The following is a 16,346-nucleotide window of genomic DNA, read 5'->3' as shown; positions in this document are numbered from 1 at the left end:
GTGTTGCAGTGGAAATATTTTCTCTTTAACTTCTGATTTATGCTGGACTATGTGGAGGACTGGGCACTTCCATTCTTCAATGGAAATAAATGACAAGTGGATGGGACTTCTTAAGTGAACAGTTAAGCATATGCAGACACATTTGTGGCAAAGTGACTTTCCTTTTAAGTAGTTGTTACTTTAAAATTTTGATCTGAAAAATCTCTGGTGTGGGACATTGCATACTCTCTAAAAGCAACAGAAAGAACTCTCTAGAACAAGGACAAATCAAACAGTGTTTGGTTTAAATTAATGTAAAATAATATTCTCTATTTTATTGTGTTTAGACTGCTGAATTGTAATTTCAGCAACGGTCTGTCATACTAATGGCACATAAGAATACTCAGGACTCTGCAGGCTTTGCTAAGAAAAAGATTTTTTTTAAAGACAACAAAAGATTTTAAAAATTAGAAAAGTAACAAAATAAAGGGAAAAATTCTGTTTTATTTAACAAAATAAAGGCTTCTAAAGAGGTTAGGAATAATTTTTCTGAATGCTTATCTATGCAACAATTATAGAAATCTGCTTTGTTAAAAATGAAAAAGTTTCTCAGGGTAAGTAGTGTGGTTTACAGACTGTATATTCACTTGAATAATTCAGGAGTTTAACTTTTAATGTGGTTGCAGAACCTGAAGTATTGCTTGAGTTATGAAACTAACTATCTTTACCATGGTTTAAGAGACAATGATCTAGAGTTTGTTGAAATTGTTGGACAAACTGGTATTTATTTTTTGGGACTTAATTTCAAAATTTCCTGTTCTTATCCTGTACAATACTTTTCCAGAACTGGTGGTGATGAATGTTCGTACTTTGTAGGTAAAGAGAATTTTTTTTTCCATTAATTTTTGTCACCAAATTGTATAATTAGTCAGCGGTGGTGTTCGTTTTACTTTCCATTTGCATTGAGTTTTCGGTAATTTTGCTCTGTGGACATGATGTGACTGAAAGACCTTTTTCCAAATTGGTCTTGTTTCTATACTGTGATTTCAGAGCTCTGGAAGATGTGGATTTATCCCAACATCAGTACAAACCTGTTGGATCCCTTTCTGGGGGAATGAAAAGGAGACTGTCAATTGCCATCTCCTTTATTGGAAACTCAAAGACGGTTGTTCTAGATGAGCCTACCAGTGGAGTAGATCCATGTTCTCGCCGTAGCATCTGGGATGTTCTTCTGAAGTACAAAGCTGGTACAAAACTTATGCACATAATTTACTGCTTATTTTCCATTCTGAAATTCTGTTTCAATAAATTTAAACAGGACAGAATATTACTATTGCTGTGCAGTAACTAAATACATTAATTTCAGAAATAGCATTTAATCTCATTTAGTAAACTTTAAAGCAGCCAAGTGAGATTACAAGAATTATCTGCTGTCTCACAGAAAGATGCCCAATCTAAAAGAAAACTGATCTTAAGTTCTGAGTCCTGTCCTGAAGTTTCTATTTTACTTTTTTCTTAGCTTCTCAAAATTATTTTCTGGCTTTCATTTCCCTTTTTGCATGTATCTGTGTATACATGCCTATGTACTTCTAATGAAAATAGACTGTTCAGTCAGTCTGTCACACTAATGTTTTTAAGTGCAATAAAATTACAGAATGACTGTGGGAAGCAAACTCTTCGGCTAGTGAACACTCAATTAGCTGTAATACCTCAGAGTGAATGATTAATTGAAGCAGGCGCTGCTGTTATATAGTTTTAAGGGATCTGTTAAGCTCTTAAAACAGCTTGAAGTTGTAATGGCTTAATATTGCTTACTATGTCTAAAACAAGGCAAAGCAAGTTTCAACCTGAATCTAACTCTGACTGTAACTGAATGTAGATTTTGTTTGTGTCTTGTGGTTATGTTTTGAACGGACCTGCAGTATGTTCCCTTAAGGTTAAAAGGACCCTTGTGAAAGCAAGAAGTGTTTCTCTAGAAATCAGATTTTGTAGATATGTACCAATCTTTCTGATGCAGGTTGCACTCTGATCTTTACCACTCACCATCTTGACGAGGCAGAAGTTCTCAGTGATAGCATTGCCATCTTGCAGCGTGGCGAGCTGAGGTGCTGTGGTTCTCCCTCTTATCTGAGAGAAACATATGGACAGGGACACAGTCTAACACTCATAAAAAAGGTATATTAAAATGCACTGTACAGAACTTAAGAGTGACTGCCAAATAATACGTGTGTATTCTAATGGGCCTGTATGTCCCTGCCAGGAATTAATATGCAATATAAATTATTCAAAAGCCAACAAAATGTGATTTTTGTCAACTTTCTTTGGTGTTTTGTGTGGGTGGTGCAATTATTGTTGTTGTTATTATTATTATTATTATTATTATTGTTACTATTTAGAAGTATGTTATGACATATTTGAAAATTATGCATTGCAATTTTTAGCTGCAAAGACTTTTGTCTTACTATCCTTTATTCCTGGGAATTAGTGTCTGTGTCCCAGGCTGGATGTAATTTTATCAGTGGAAATTTTGCTGTATGTGTTTTCCTATTGAGACCCATACTTGTGGTAACATTTAATATTTTCTGCATGATTATCTTTCTTTCCTCATAGCCCTGTGTCTTTGAAATCCAAGATCCTAAGCATATTGTTCAGGTCACATCTTTGGTACAGACCCACTTCCCCGAAGCCTTCTTGAAAGAGAACAGCGGTACTGAGCTGACCTATGTGATTCCAGAAAGGGCAGATCAGACCTCTTTTAAAGGTCTTTTTCAGGCTTTAGATCAAAGCCTTCATCATCTACATGTGACTGGCTATGGCATTTCTGACACCACGTTGGAAGAGGTACTTTAAATTTTTCTGTGGAATGGCATTTTCTTTGTTAGAGAATCCTGTATTGACTTCTAGTTGTTCTTATCATCTCTTTCATTTTTTTCAAAACAATTCTTGTGAAAAACATGTTTTATTGGAAAAAAACCCCGGCAAATTTCTGGGCAAAATGTATACATTTTTCTTTCTGTTACTTTCAGCACCTGCTCTACTATGACTTACTTCTTATTTCAAGAATCTGATGTGAGCATCAAAGAACTCTGTAATGCTTCAATGTTTGTTTCTGCATTCACTTAAGGAAAATTTAACATATCCTTAATTTAATGAGTATCACTCTTGTCCTGAATCTCTAGCACTGGAATGAGCTTTGAACTGGCATGGCTGGAGGTTCAGTTCAGGTTTCTCTTGGTACGGAAAAAAAATGCTGAGATTACTCTCTAACTTACAAAGTTCTGAAGCTTAGGACTTGGCAAAACTGTGTGAGGAAATCTCTAAAGAGTATTCAGAGTGTATATCCAGACTTACATACATGTGTTAATGAACATATACACACACTAATATGTGTATATATATATATTAGTATGTGTGTGGATATATGTATACATCAAAGAGACAAGAGAAAGAGCCTCTGTTACGCTTTTTCATTGCTTTTGAGTTTAGGTCTGTGTAAAAAGCCATATCAGTGAGAAATTATTTTCCTTAAACAATTTTTATCCCTGCTATAACTTCTAAACTTTAAGATTCCCTAAGCCACCACTGCTTGAGTTCTCTGTTATAAATCCTTTTAAAAATATATTTTTTTTCTGCTTCTTCAAGGAGACTTGAATGTCAATATTTTTTTATGCACAAAACACACCTATTTCTATTTGGTAATGCAATTCATCCAGTATTACTGTGAAACTGATTTTCCAGTGATTACCTACAGTGTTAAAGACAGAAAAGGTTGGACTGTTTTGTAACAGGAAAGTTAATATATGTTAGAAAAACCCCCACAAAAATAATGAAATACAGATTCCTGTAGAGTGATATTTATATATATATATATGTATAGAAAAGGGGTGTATCCCATCTCTCTCTGTTCCCCGAAAATGTACAAGGTGATACGATGTAGTACTGTGGTCAGCTGGAACACAAGATTCCCCAGGGAAGATGCTCAACTTTCCTGGTTTTATGAAGATGATAGTCTGTCAGACATTACTTATGCATTGTATTTTTGCTGTGTGAGCTATACATATGGGAATTAGTGTACTCGGATATTTAAAACTGCGTCAGCAGTTCTGGGTTTGTTTTGCAAGTTTAGAATTGTTCATCTTTTATAATCCGTGGAAAAATATAAATAGAAACCTAATAAGGCAAGTAAACCTAAAATGACCACTGTTCGTGAAGATTATTGAACCAATATGCCATCATGTGAAGTTGGTGTATCCTGAAGTGGTCTACTGGGAGGCATCTTTAGGACTCTATTGATTTGCTACTTAGGTTTTTAGGGCCCTGCACAAGCATAAAAGATATGGTTTTGCACATTTGTTTTCAAACTGCATTCCAAAGAACGATCTACCAGTAACGTAGTTTCCTTTAAAGTTAATCTCTACACAACTGAGTTATTTATAAAGAAAAAAAAGAAAATCATCTCTTCAGCGTTTCTCTCATAAGTGGCCGCAGGACATAAAGCTAGTAAGGCAAGCATTGCTATGCCAAGGAGTCAGGGTGGAGGAAAAAAAATCATACAAGTAAATGATGTTCCAGCTATACAATTCCATGAGACAAATCAAAAACTTGAAAGATCTTATTGAGAAATTTTAATTTTCTTTCAAATTATATAGGGTGATTGATGTGTTACAGGAAAGATTACTGTTCATTGCCAAACTTTATAGATTTTGAGGTAATGTATATATTGAGAATTTTTTTGAATACATTTCTGCGCGATATCATAGGACTTTTCAGAACTGACATCTGTAAAGTAAATGTGAAGTTGCCATGGAATGTGAGGAAGCTTTCTCAGTGTACTGCACCTGTTATTCGAGAGCTAGCTTCTGGTTGTTTTCTGCAGGGGAGGTTAAAAAAAAGCCTTAAAGGTGGTATTAGTTATTAATGTATTATTCTACAGCTTGAAAAGTTAATGCAGTCATTTAGATTATTTCTGTCATCTCTGCATCTCATCATTAGTCTTTGTTACAATCTCAATTCTCTATTTTCTTATCAAAAGCCTCTTTGCATTGGTAAGTAAATGGATAGCACATAATAGCACTACTTAGTCAAACAATTCAATCTGGAAACAAAGAACTCTGACTTTAAAGGAAGAATGGTATTATAATTTTTATTTTATCTTTTCTTTTTGTTCTCTCATACACTTGCCAATATTCTTTTTCAGTCTGAGGGACATCCTCACTCTCTAAAAAACTTACTCTTCAAGGAAAAATAGGCTTCTATTCATACTTCAAACCAATCTTGTAATTCTAACAAAATCATTTCTTGACACTTTCAAATATATCTAATATTAGATTTGTTTCATTTTATGTTTTAAATTTCTTTTCCAATCATTTATATTTGTCTACTTTATAATAGTCCAAAGAGCATTGGCAGAACCAAAAGTAGGAAGGTTTTTAATTTCATTAAATGTATACTGAGAGCCCTCTGTAGGATGACGTTTCGCTTTATGGCAACTCTGGAGGCTTCAAAGCTTACTGCTTTCTTGCTTTGTTTTATGGGGAGAATGAAACCATTGAAACCTCTTTGAAAAATAAGATGTGTCAAAATACTTGTTAATGGAGTAATACTTTAAATTCTTTTTCCTAGAGTTTGCCCCAAAACTTTCCAGCAAAAGCCATACTCTTCCTTGAAATATTTTTGCCTTCAAACATGAATGAAGCTGCTAATGAGATTCAGTTTTGTAGAGAGTGCTCTAACAACATCTGATAATGACACAATAACATTAAATTATGTCACTGTAATATTACCATCTGGCCAGACCTTTTTCTCCTAGAAGGCAAAAACATTTCCTATACCTACTGACAATCAGGTGTTTTGAAAGAAGCAGCCAGTACAGTGGCTGCTGCTTACAAGCAGGATAGTCTGTCTCAACAGACAGCATGACCACCATCCCCAAGAGCAACCAAGGTGATCTTTCAGTGCCTGGCATTGAGCAATCTCACAGGGGCAATGCTGGAAATCAGCCAGGCTACTCATCACCTATTTCAAGCACTTCCCTCCAAATCATAACAAGTTTCTTCCCTTGGCTTTGAGCTGTGTCAAGTGTCTGTCTCCTTCTGTGTGCGTATATCCAAGTTTGACAGTCAGAAGTGCTCCTCTTTAGTAGATAACCATTGGCGTGCTTGCAAATGTTTCTTAGTCAACAGTCATCCTCAGTGAATGTCTCCAAGACTGGCTCTGCATCGTTCTGCTTAGTGAAACATGCCAGTAGCTACAGAAGGCTATACTGACCGTGGACTACCCAGAAGAAAATATAAAACCAGTGTGAATAGAAAAAGTAGTAAGGTGAAATTTGGCTCCTACACAGTGAAGTTATGTAAGGTAAAATATGGATTACATATGTAAATTTAAAACTTGGAAACCTAGCGGGGATACTTGCCCTGGTACCACTCAGTTACTGAAGAAAATTCAGTGATGCTGAATAATACTGAATGTAAACATTTCACAGGTGAAGATTAATATTTCCTAAAAGGGAGATTTTCCGACTGAGTTTTAGCACTGACTGTGCTGACTCATATGCTCATAGGAGTGTACCTGTGCTAGTGAATAGGTCTACAAAAACTATTGGAAAAATGTTAAGCGATAATTCCCTGTGATCCTGATTCCATGTGCTGCTAATAGGGACTTTTATATGCTTTTGTGTTAGTTAATACACTACCACTCACAATTTTGACTACTTTTCTCTCAGGCTCTTGTTGTATGCTAACTGACAACAAGCAATTCAAGCCATTAACACTTTCTCACTGCAAAATACCTAGGGTAAACATGGGATTTGTGGGATAGGAGGGCCGAAAATGTTGCTAAGATATTAATCAGTGGGTTTAGGTGATAAAGAACTGCCTATATATGTTGCTTCTTTGCTTCCCCGCTTTCCTCTTTCTCTTTCTTTAGGAATGATAACTAGAATGTGACAGGGTTTCCATGCTCTGCAGTGAAGTGTTGAGGACACTGTGCCACTGCAACAGTGAACCAGGCTTGCTTTTATGATGCTGTCCCAAAGAAGAAAATAGGAAGCCTGGTACAGTTTGGAGGGAGTACACAAAATGTCTGTTTCCTCAGATTCCTTTACAAACAGCCATCTGGAGAAGTTCTTGGTCAGATATGGACTTGCTAGAAGAAGAAGAAATTAAGCAGGAGTTGCTAAGAGATGTAGGGAAGTGAATGCTCTGCTGAGGTATAGAAGAGACCTTCTCTTGTTGAATTTATCCAGTCTTTTAGGTACGACAAGAACACATTTTCTCTGTAATTGTGTCTCGTTCTGACTTTTCCAGATCTGTGTTTTGGAGGGTACTCGGTCTGCTAAAAACATTGTTAAGTACAATTTTGTCCAGTGTATTCTGTTAAACACGAGATAAATTATCATTTCTTCTGTACGATGTGCTCCTTAAGGTTTCTGAATGCGGCTTTTGAGAGCTGTCTGATTACTGTGGGAAGGGCTGGGTGATGCAGGTAGCCTTCTGACTTTATAGCTGTATTAGAATAGTTGTGTTAGTGAAGCTACAGTAGGCATAGTCTGTATTAGAGAAGGGTTTGGTGGTTTTGTTTCTTTTTAAAATATAGTTACATCTTCTCTTCAAGTGAAATGATGTGATTAAACAAGAGAAAGCTTCTCTGCAATCCCAGCCTAATTTTTTTCACTGAAGTGAAAGGCAATATTTTGCAGCCTAGCCCTCATTCTAGCCACACAGGAGTAGCTCCTTTGTGGTTTTAGTTGGTTCTGTTTAGTTTGGTTTTCTTGACAGAATTAGTGTGTAGGGGAGCCATCAGCAAATAGGTCCAAGGCAACAAATCAGAATGTGGCTTTAGGCAGTTAGGATCTCCCTCCATGGTCTAACATAGACATTTCGGGAGGTATTGAGTTCTGGCCTTGCAGTTATTAATGGCCAAAAGTGTTCTCTGAAAGATGGCAGGTAACAAGTGTAATCAATAACTACTGTTAAATTGCAGTTATACTGACTAAGCAAAATATGGTTTATGCAGCAGTCAAACCTTAACAAGTCAAAAAATGTCTTTCTGCAACTATAAACTATTTCAAATTGATTTTTTTTTTTATTGTTTATCATACATGCTCCTTGGAAACAAGGAATTTTTTTGTTATATCTGATATTAAGTTCTTTTACGGGAGGAAATAAATTTTTTTTAATGGTTTCTGAAAGTTACACTGTTGTTATGAGTCTTGCAGCTCAACCTGAACAGAGAAGAGAAAGCGAGAGAAGGTTTTTATCAAGGAAAAGTAAACCTTGATTGTACTTTTGCCTGTTCTATTAAAAATGCTCATGATAGCTGTATTTTCTGTTCATTTTTCTTTCTTTTTATCTTAAGTTCCTCGTTCACTATTTAAATTGCAATTCTAGTTAGAACAAGAAAATGATAATGCTATTTTTCATTTTACCTTACAAGAAGTGGGGTGAGTGTTTTAACTGACTTGCTACGAAAGCTGGTCCAAGCTTCTGCAAGGATGAGAGACTGATAAATGAAATACATCTCTATGAAATTGGAAGGACTTTATATGGACAGAACTGTGAAACAGGATTAAGCAAGAGGTAGTAGGTTGAATGCGAATCTATTTGGCAAAGTGTATATACCATTTAAACACATCCCATAATTACAAATTTGGTGAATTCTGCTCTTTTGTTTTATGTGATATCTTTAACTCACTTCTGATGTGCATCCCCACACTTCGAAAGATTTAACCTTTACAATTTTACTCCAGTGCAGACTTTTATATTGTTACTTTATATATATATATAAAGTCTTTTATATATATATATATAAAGTCTTTTCCATGTTGATTTCAGGTAACACTATCCTGTCATCTCCCAATCTGGGTTATGCATGCTAATAGTTTTGTCATGAAATATGCATTGTTGCATAGTTTTCTCCATAGTATTAGTTAGACAGGACTTTGTGAATGTTGGCTATGTCTAATGATTGCATTGTCCAATAAATGTCTTTCAGTAGCGTTATTGCCCACATGCTTGCATAAACCATAAAATTGTGGGATAATTAAGGTTGGAACGACCTCTAAAGTCATCAAGTCCAACCATCGGCCCAACACTACCATAAATCATATCCCAAAGTGCCAAGTCTACACACTTTTTGAACACCTCCTGGGATGGTGACTCCGCTGATGTCCAAGCCTGTTACAATGCTTTACCACTCTTTCAGTGACATTTTTTTTTCTAATATCCTATCTAAACACCCACTGGCACAACTGGAGTCCATTTCCTCTCGACCTATCACTTGTTACCTGGGAGAAGAGAACAGTACCCATGTCACTACAGACTTCTTCCCAATAGTTATAGAGAGTGATAAAGTCTCCTTAACTATCTATAGACACATCCCAGAGCTCTGTGGATTCTCAGTTCTGTAGGAGTTTGTACATTACATTTAATTGTACTGATACAACTAAAACTTTTGGTAGCAGTTCCAGCTGTGACCACAGATTTCTAGATAGAGTATCAGAAGAGACTTGAAGTTGTCAAAATGCCCTTGGTAAAAACTGCAGTAATTGTGTTCCAAGATAACACCACAACTTAGGAGCATAAAATGTCAATCAAGGGCAGCCAGTCTGTTGAAAAATCTTTTCAGATAGTAGTGTGCATGGGCTAACGATGCTTTGCATAGGTGGTTTTCCATCTATTGGCATTTATTAATTTAACCTTATCTCCAAGAATTCTCTTCTGGACATCTTGACTCATTTTACAGTCATATTACAGCAGAGTAGTTATAGCAGCCACTACTGTTATCTGACAATCTGAGTGGTTTAAGGTATATATAAAGTAGTTTTTTAGAAAATGGATTATAAATTATTTTTTTTTCCTCTTTCATGAAAGGTATTTCTGAAGCTCCTGCAGGACTCGGAGAAGATGCCTCGTGTTCCACAGGCAGCGCACCTGGACCATACAAATGGTGCTAAATCAACCTGTAAGTAGAAAATTAGGTGCATTCTGAAGCAGCCAGATTTATAAAGATCTCAAATGCAAAAATGAGCATGCATGAAGTTCCTGAAGTTGAGGAATGCACAGGAGATGGAGAATACTGCCTGTTACCATCCTGTAATTCTTTTTGTATGTGTGTGACATGATCTACCTTGGGTACTAGTTTTTTTGTGTCTACTGTGATTCACCTCTGTATCTCTTCACAGTCACCTTCACACCTTCTACTATTTGTAGACATGCTCACAAGAATTCTTTCATTGCATCAGCATTAATGTACTGCTTCCTACCAGTCTCTGGAAACTGCTCTCTTTAAATCGTGCTGACAATGGATAAATATTGCTGAGATATAAGATATATCACAGATATAAAATCTGCAAGCCATTAGAAGGGTGTTTTCATGTCCATATATGTGCAAACAGGAGAAAAAAAAAATAAAAGCTGATGCTCCCATGTTAGAAAATCATTTGTCCTCTCAAAAGATATGTTATTTCACTGTTTGTTTCTTTTAAAATGATTACCTTCATGCTTTCCATTATCCTGTCCTACAAGCCTGGGAGAAGGTGCTCATTAAGATTTCTGAAACCTTAGGAAGCTTGTTCTTCTTAAAAACTCCTCATAGAAGTAACTAATGTGACACTTTACAAAATGCAAGACTCAGGTTCTGTAATGACAGTGCCCATCAAGCTCATCGATATTTTCTTGTTGTTCCTGGGACTCTCATGCTTGTATATCCATCATGTTTCTTTCTATTTGATGGTATCTGGGTTATAGTCTTCTTCAGTTAGATGTCAAACATTTTGCTCTATATGCAGTGCTTTTTTGCTTTAATTTTATAGAACACAGATGCAGAGAGGTCCTGGTCTGTGACTGAGGACCTTCGTTGTTTTCACACATTAATGGAAATTTTAATTTTGAACCAAGCTTCTCTTATTTATTAAGATAAATTCAATTGGATCAGCCAGTAATGAGTATTCAGTGCCAAGAATTGTTGCCTAAGTTGAGAACTTTTCTTACAAGGTACAAACTTGACTTGATGAATTTTCCAGAGAGTCTTTTTGCTGGACTATTTCAGTCCCTGTTGAATCAGTAAGATGTAATTATATAGCAAAAAACTCTCACTGAGCAAATAAAATATCCATTCCTTTGAATGTGAGAACAAGACATCCATTAAAAATACAGCTTTGAATATCCCTTTATTTTGTAACAGTCAGTTGTGCATTTCTTCAAGACTCAGCTAGGATATCTGAACCAATTTCAAATCAAAACAGTCTCTCTTCTCCACATCACATTTTTGTTAAAGATTTACAGTTCTTAAATTAATGAAAACAGAGTATACTGTACCTAACAAGTTGATATCTTTTACCATCCACATTTCAAAACACACAAATTAGTATTTGTTCAAGTTATTACATTAATAAAGTGAATTTATAATAAGAGGATCTGAAAAATTATATCAAGAAAATATGATAATACGATTTCTTTGGGGATGAGATTACTGGAAAACTGTCATTTGTTGCGGATGACTGTCATTCATCATTAAGGACAGTTGTGAAATGTAGGCATAAGGGATCTGGGAAATGGTCATGAATGGTATCCATCATTGTCAAAGCTAACCAGAATAGTCCATGGGCAATAGGTTGACCTGTATAATTTTGTCTTTGAAAGCACATTCAAAGGCAGTCAAACTTTCTGTTGTCAAAGTAGTCAAATGAATCTTCAAAACCCCCTAGAGCAAACAGCTGGGTTTTTGAGAAGATCACAGGATGTTGCTGTTTGAGTTGTGAAAGTACTTGGATTAGAGAGCTGCTTAGTCAAAGCATGGATCTCACTGCAAGCAAGAGCGTTAGCTGTCTTTTACTGATATGAACCTTGAGGTGTCCGGATTGTAGAGAAACCAAAGTGTTGTCCCTTGTTTCCCAGACCAGGAGGTGTAGTGGAGCGGTGTGCACGTTCGTTCTTAAACAAAACTGCAAAAAATCACTACATTTAGGCTAATGACCAATGCCAAAACTAGCCAAGAGATGTCACTTTAGAAAAATTTGACAGTATGTCACTGAATTCAGAGCTCTGATAATTTGTAGCTGTGTTTTATAGTGTCTTATCATACAGGGTTTGGCTGGAATGGAGTTAATTTTTGTCATATGAGAGCCCTTACGTGCTGTGTTTCAGATTTGTGACTACAACATTGTTAATAAGACCCCAGTGTTCTGGCTATTCTAAGCAGTACTTGCAATACCAAGGCTTTCTCTTTTTCCCATTCTGCCCCCCTTCGCTGCAGTGAGTAGGCTGAGGGTGAGCTAGATGCTAGAGGGGATATGGCCTGGACAGCTGACCAGACAGTTATTGAAGGCCGTATAGTGTTAAGTTCAGCAATAAAAACTGGGAGGATGCTTTTTTTGGGGGGGAAATAGCTACTGCTACCAGTCTGCTTGTGGGACGTGGTGACATTCGCATCATTTGGGGTTTTTTGTGTTTTTTTTTTTTTCTTCCCCTTTCTTTTTCCTTCACTTCTTAAAATATCTTTACCTTCACCCACAAGTTTTCTCACTTATTCACTTCCTTTTATCTCTCTCATCCTGCTAGAGGAGGGGGAAATGTGAGAGAGCAGCTGTGTGGTTCAGCACACTGCAATAATGTAAAATAAACTGAAAATTATTTGACCCTCTCTAAATTCAGATATTAGAAGTAAGTAGCAGTCCATTAATTAAATTAATTGTAACAATTTTAATATTGGTATCTTTAAAGCACGCTGTATAATTTCTAGTGGTTTAAGTTTCCTTTGTGGAAGATTTGCTAATAAGTTTTAGTTTTATTCTAATGAAAAAAACTAGGAATAAAACTCGCCTTCTGGTGAGAACAGCTAGCATTTTCTTTTTAACAAAGGAAATGCCTACGTGTGTAGGCATAATAAATGTATATATTATAATCCAGACATGCATAATTGATTTCTGCACAGCTGGGGCACACAATTGATAGTGATTTTTTTGTAGATGTATACAGAGCATGCAGAAAAAATGCTAGACTGAGCTTGCAATGGATGCATGACAAGATCATTGGAGCCAAATAGCCTTGAGAAAACAGAGAAACCAACTCTATAGAGTCCAATAAAATTATCATAAATGACAGAAGGCACTAGATGTACAAAAATAATCAGGAGAGCTAAGAGCAAGTCTAAGGGGTGACTAGCTAACTGTTGATAAATAATAAAATATTCTGAGCATATGCAAAATCTGGCAATAGGCTAGAGAGTGGGGTCATTGGATTGCTAAGGGACCAATACTGCAACATTAAGATACTCAGATGTCTTGCTGAAGAGTGAAATGAATTAATTTTCCAGCATTCTAAGTCTTGGAAATGTTTGGGAGATACCAACTTTGGATCTAACCTCTTCAAGCAGTAAAATACAATTGGAACCTGAGGCATAGTGAAACTAAATTGTATAAAATTCAGCACAGTCAAAACTATAATTTTCACACAGTGGTACATAATATTTGAAATTCATTGCCATAAAACTTTATGGAGACTGTGGCTTAAAAAAGCCAGTGGGTTGTTATTAGTGTACATATAATATGAATAACTATAACAACAGAAGGGCTATTAGAGATTATGTGTCTTTGAACTTCTTAGATATGTTAGCCACTGAAAATGTTGGAGTGGAAGCAAGTTGATGCATAACTAAATTTTATCGTTGCTTAAACCTTGCTCTGAAGCAGCTGGTGTTCACCATTTTGAAGGATATTGGGCAAAATTTTACATTGCTCCTGTTAAGATTCAAGAGATCAACAACATACAGTACTTATAAAGCACATCTGAAAGCTAATTTAATTAAGAAATAGTAGCTGACAAAAAGCATTCATAAATACCAAAACGTAAAACTGGAGACCTTTCAGGGAATTTTTAATGCATCTCAACTCTGTGTTTTGGTTATTTTAATCAGTAATACTGAAGTAAATATGACCTTGCTTTTGGGAAAAAAAAAGCAACTGTTGCAAGGGATTGGTAGAATGGTTATGTGTCAGCCCAATCTGAAAGAGTGAATTAGATCACTTGAAAATCTGAATCTATTCTAAATAAAATGTGTTTTAGTTAAGCCAAATGATGGGCAAATCTATGTAATGGGGATTATTATCCTGGAAAACACTGACTTTGAAAGTTACCTAGTAATCCTGGTGAAAAGGCATTTTAAGAAAGTATGACTGAGATGATTTATGTTTCAACGGAATGTTCAAAAAGACATAAACAGGTTGTTTTGACTGTCAATACAAAATTGATGAGACTGATGCTACAATACTATGTACAGCTTTTGTGTCTGTATTTTTTTAAGTTTGAAAGGAAAATTTGAAAATTTGGAAAAGGAACAAAGAAGAATTCATAGTGGAGATTGGAAATGAAGTATAAAGGCAGTGTCGGGGCTCAGTTAATCTTCAAAAAGATAGAGAAGGGCTTTGCTTAGAAAGCCTGAAGTTTTTTGTGTGTCTGTTAAAGTATAGCTCTATCTTTTATAGAGGCAGAAGAGTAAATGCAATAAAGGAAGAAATAACAGAAACAAATAGCTGAAAGCTAAAGGCAGTCATTTCTCCTAGAGGTTAATTAACAGTTGGAGTTAGTCTACCCAGGGAAGTATGTTCCCTCTCCTGTTGCATTTGACACAAGCCTGAGGCCTCACAGAAAATATGCTACTGTAAAAAGTGTTATTGATTTCTGCACATGGGTAACAGAGTGGAATTTGATGTCTGTTGATAGATGATCAAGTAATTTCTTCTGTTCTTAGATAGCAGCTTTTACTCCACTGTGGCAAATTGTGTTTCCTGTAATTAAAAATTTAAGGTTGATGGAGTATTTTTTCTAATATATTTGAAGTTATATCACATATAAGTTCTTAACTGGATATTCCTTCTTTCATTTCCCTGTAAAGTTCACGTAAAAGGACATAAGAATGATTTTAATCATCCAGCTTGCAAAATAGAACTTGTTTTCTGAATACAAAACTGTGGACAATAAGTAACGGTGGCTCTGTTTAGAGGAAATTGCTGCCAACACAAAGAGAGATATTAAACTTTTCAAATTTTTGCCAACTACTGATATGGAGAAGATACAGCATACCTTTCAGTCTTCTGGTGGTCTATTAGTATAGATGATACTATCACTTAAGTTCAGCACTAGACCCTGGAAAAGAAGTGCCAAAATAAGTGATCTAAAATTCTTGGATACATTATATTTTCCTTCAGCTTTTTTATTGTTGTTTTAAATAGTTTCTTGCAGGACACCTAGCAAATGTTGAAAACTAATTTTGCCTTTTCCAGTTATTTAGCTTTATACTTCACAACCCTGAATATTGCTTCCTTTTCCATTTGTCACCCTTTTAGAATTGCATGAAGCATAAAATGAGGATGGAGCATTTTTATAACGTTACTTATCAGTAGTCACAAAAAGATATCTGATCTCAAAAATATGATCATCTAACTCATTTAAGGATTACTCAAATTTGTATGCAAGTGCTTAACTAACTACTCCTATCTTTCTGAAAGTAAATGATCAGGTTTTTTCACTTATTTCAAATTTGTTTCATTCTTTTCACCCACTACTTTCTTCTCTTGTGCAAATAATTTCCCTGCCTACTTTTCTTGTGCTTGCTGCCTGGTCCTTTTCCACTTTTCATCCATAATATGGACGTCCTGGGCTCCTTATTAGACAGGTTCAGACATCAGGAGACTCTTAGGAAAACAATGGAAAGACAGCTGTTTTCTAGTAATGGGAAGTACTCCTACAGTGCCAAAAATATTATCCACTTCCTGTTCCCCACAACCTTGTCCTCACATTCATTTCCTAACTGCCAGCAAATGACAAATGTGAACCCTGCCTACCTTCTTTTGCCCTCTCCAACTCCAGGGAAAAAAATAGACTTGCCAATACTGGATCTCAGCTGAAAAAAAAGACTATAGTTTTCTGCAAGTGCTAGAGCATCAGAGAACAAATCAAAAATCCTCTCTCAAATTTCTATTTTGAAAATTTGATCAATTGCTTGTGAATGTGTCCTGTTGATGGGATTCACTTGCTTCCATAAAAGGTCACCTGTGTGATTTAGTAGCTGCTTTCCTTCACTGTTTAGTTCGGTATTTTTTTTTCTTAAAATGTATGAATATCATTTAGACTGAAAGGTATGCCTGAAGAAATGGCTTTTGCCATAGATATAGATCCATACTTCAGATTATGATCTGAAGTTTATGAGTATTCCCAGTTTCTAATTGGAAACGGTTGAGGAAGGTTGTTCCATCACTTCATTTTACAGTGGAAGAGATGATACCTTTTCTATCTTACCTTGAAGATACAGAATCATCAGAGAGACTTTATTGTAACTTGTGGGTCACCATAACTGATATGTGCATAACT

General features: G+C 35.7%; 1 protein-coding gene across 1 annotated transcript in view; it reads left to right on the top strand.

Annotated features, from left to right (window-relative positions):
• Positions 1-16,346, top strand: part of ABCA13 (ATP binding cassette subfamily A member 13) — a 183,328-nt gene that overhangs the window by 84,317 nt on the left and 82,665 nt on the right. Inside the window, exons 32-35 of the mRNA XM_054060143.1 lie at positions 1,030-1,226; positions 1,997-2,154; positions 2,590-2,820; positions 9,852-9,942. Coding sequence (XP_053916118.1) covers positions 1,030-1,226; positions 1,997-2,154; positions 2,590-2,820; positions 9,852-9,942 — 677 coding nt within the window. The remainder of the gene's footprint in view (positions 1-1,029; positions 1,227-1,996; positions 2,155-2,589; positions 2,821-9,851; positions 9,943-16,346) is intronic.

The sequence above is a fragment of the Cuculus canorus genome, chromosome 2, assembly GCF_017976375.1.
Source record: "Cuculus canorus isolate bCucCan1 chromosome 2, bCucCan1.pri, whole genome shotgun sequence".
NCBI lineage: Eukaryota > Metazoa > Chordata > Aves > Cuculiformes > Cuculidae > Cuculus > Cuculus canorus.
This window is presented reverse-complemented; position numbering and strand designations above follow the sequence as displayed.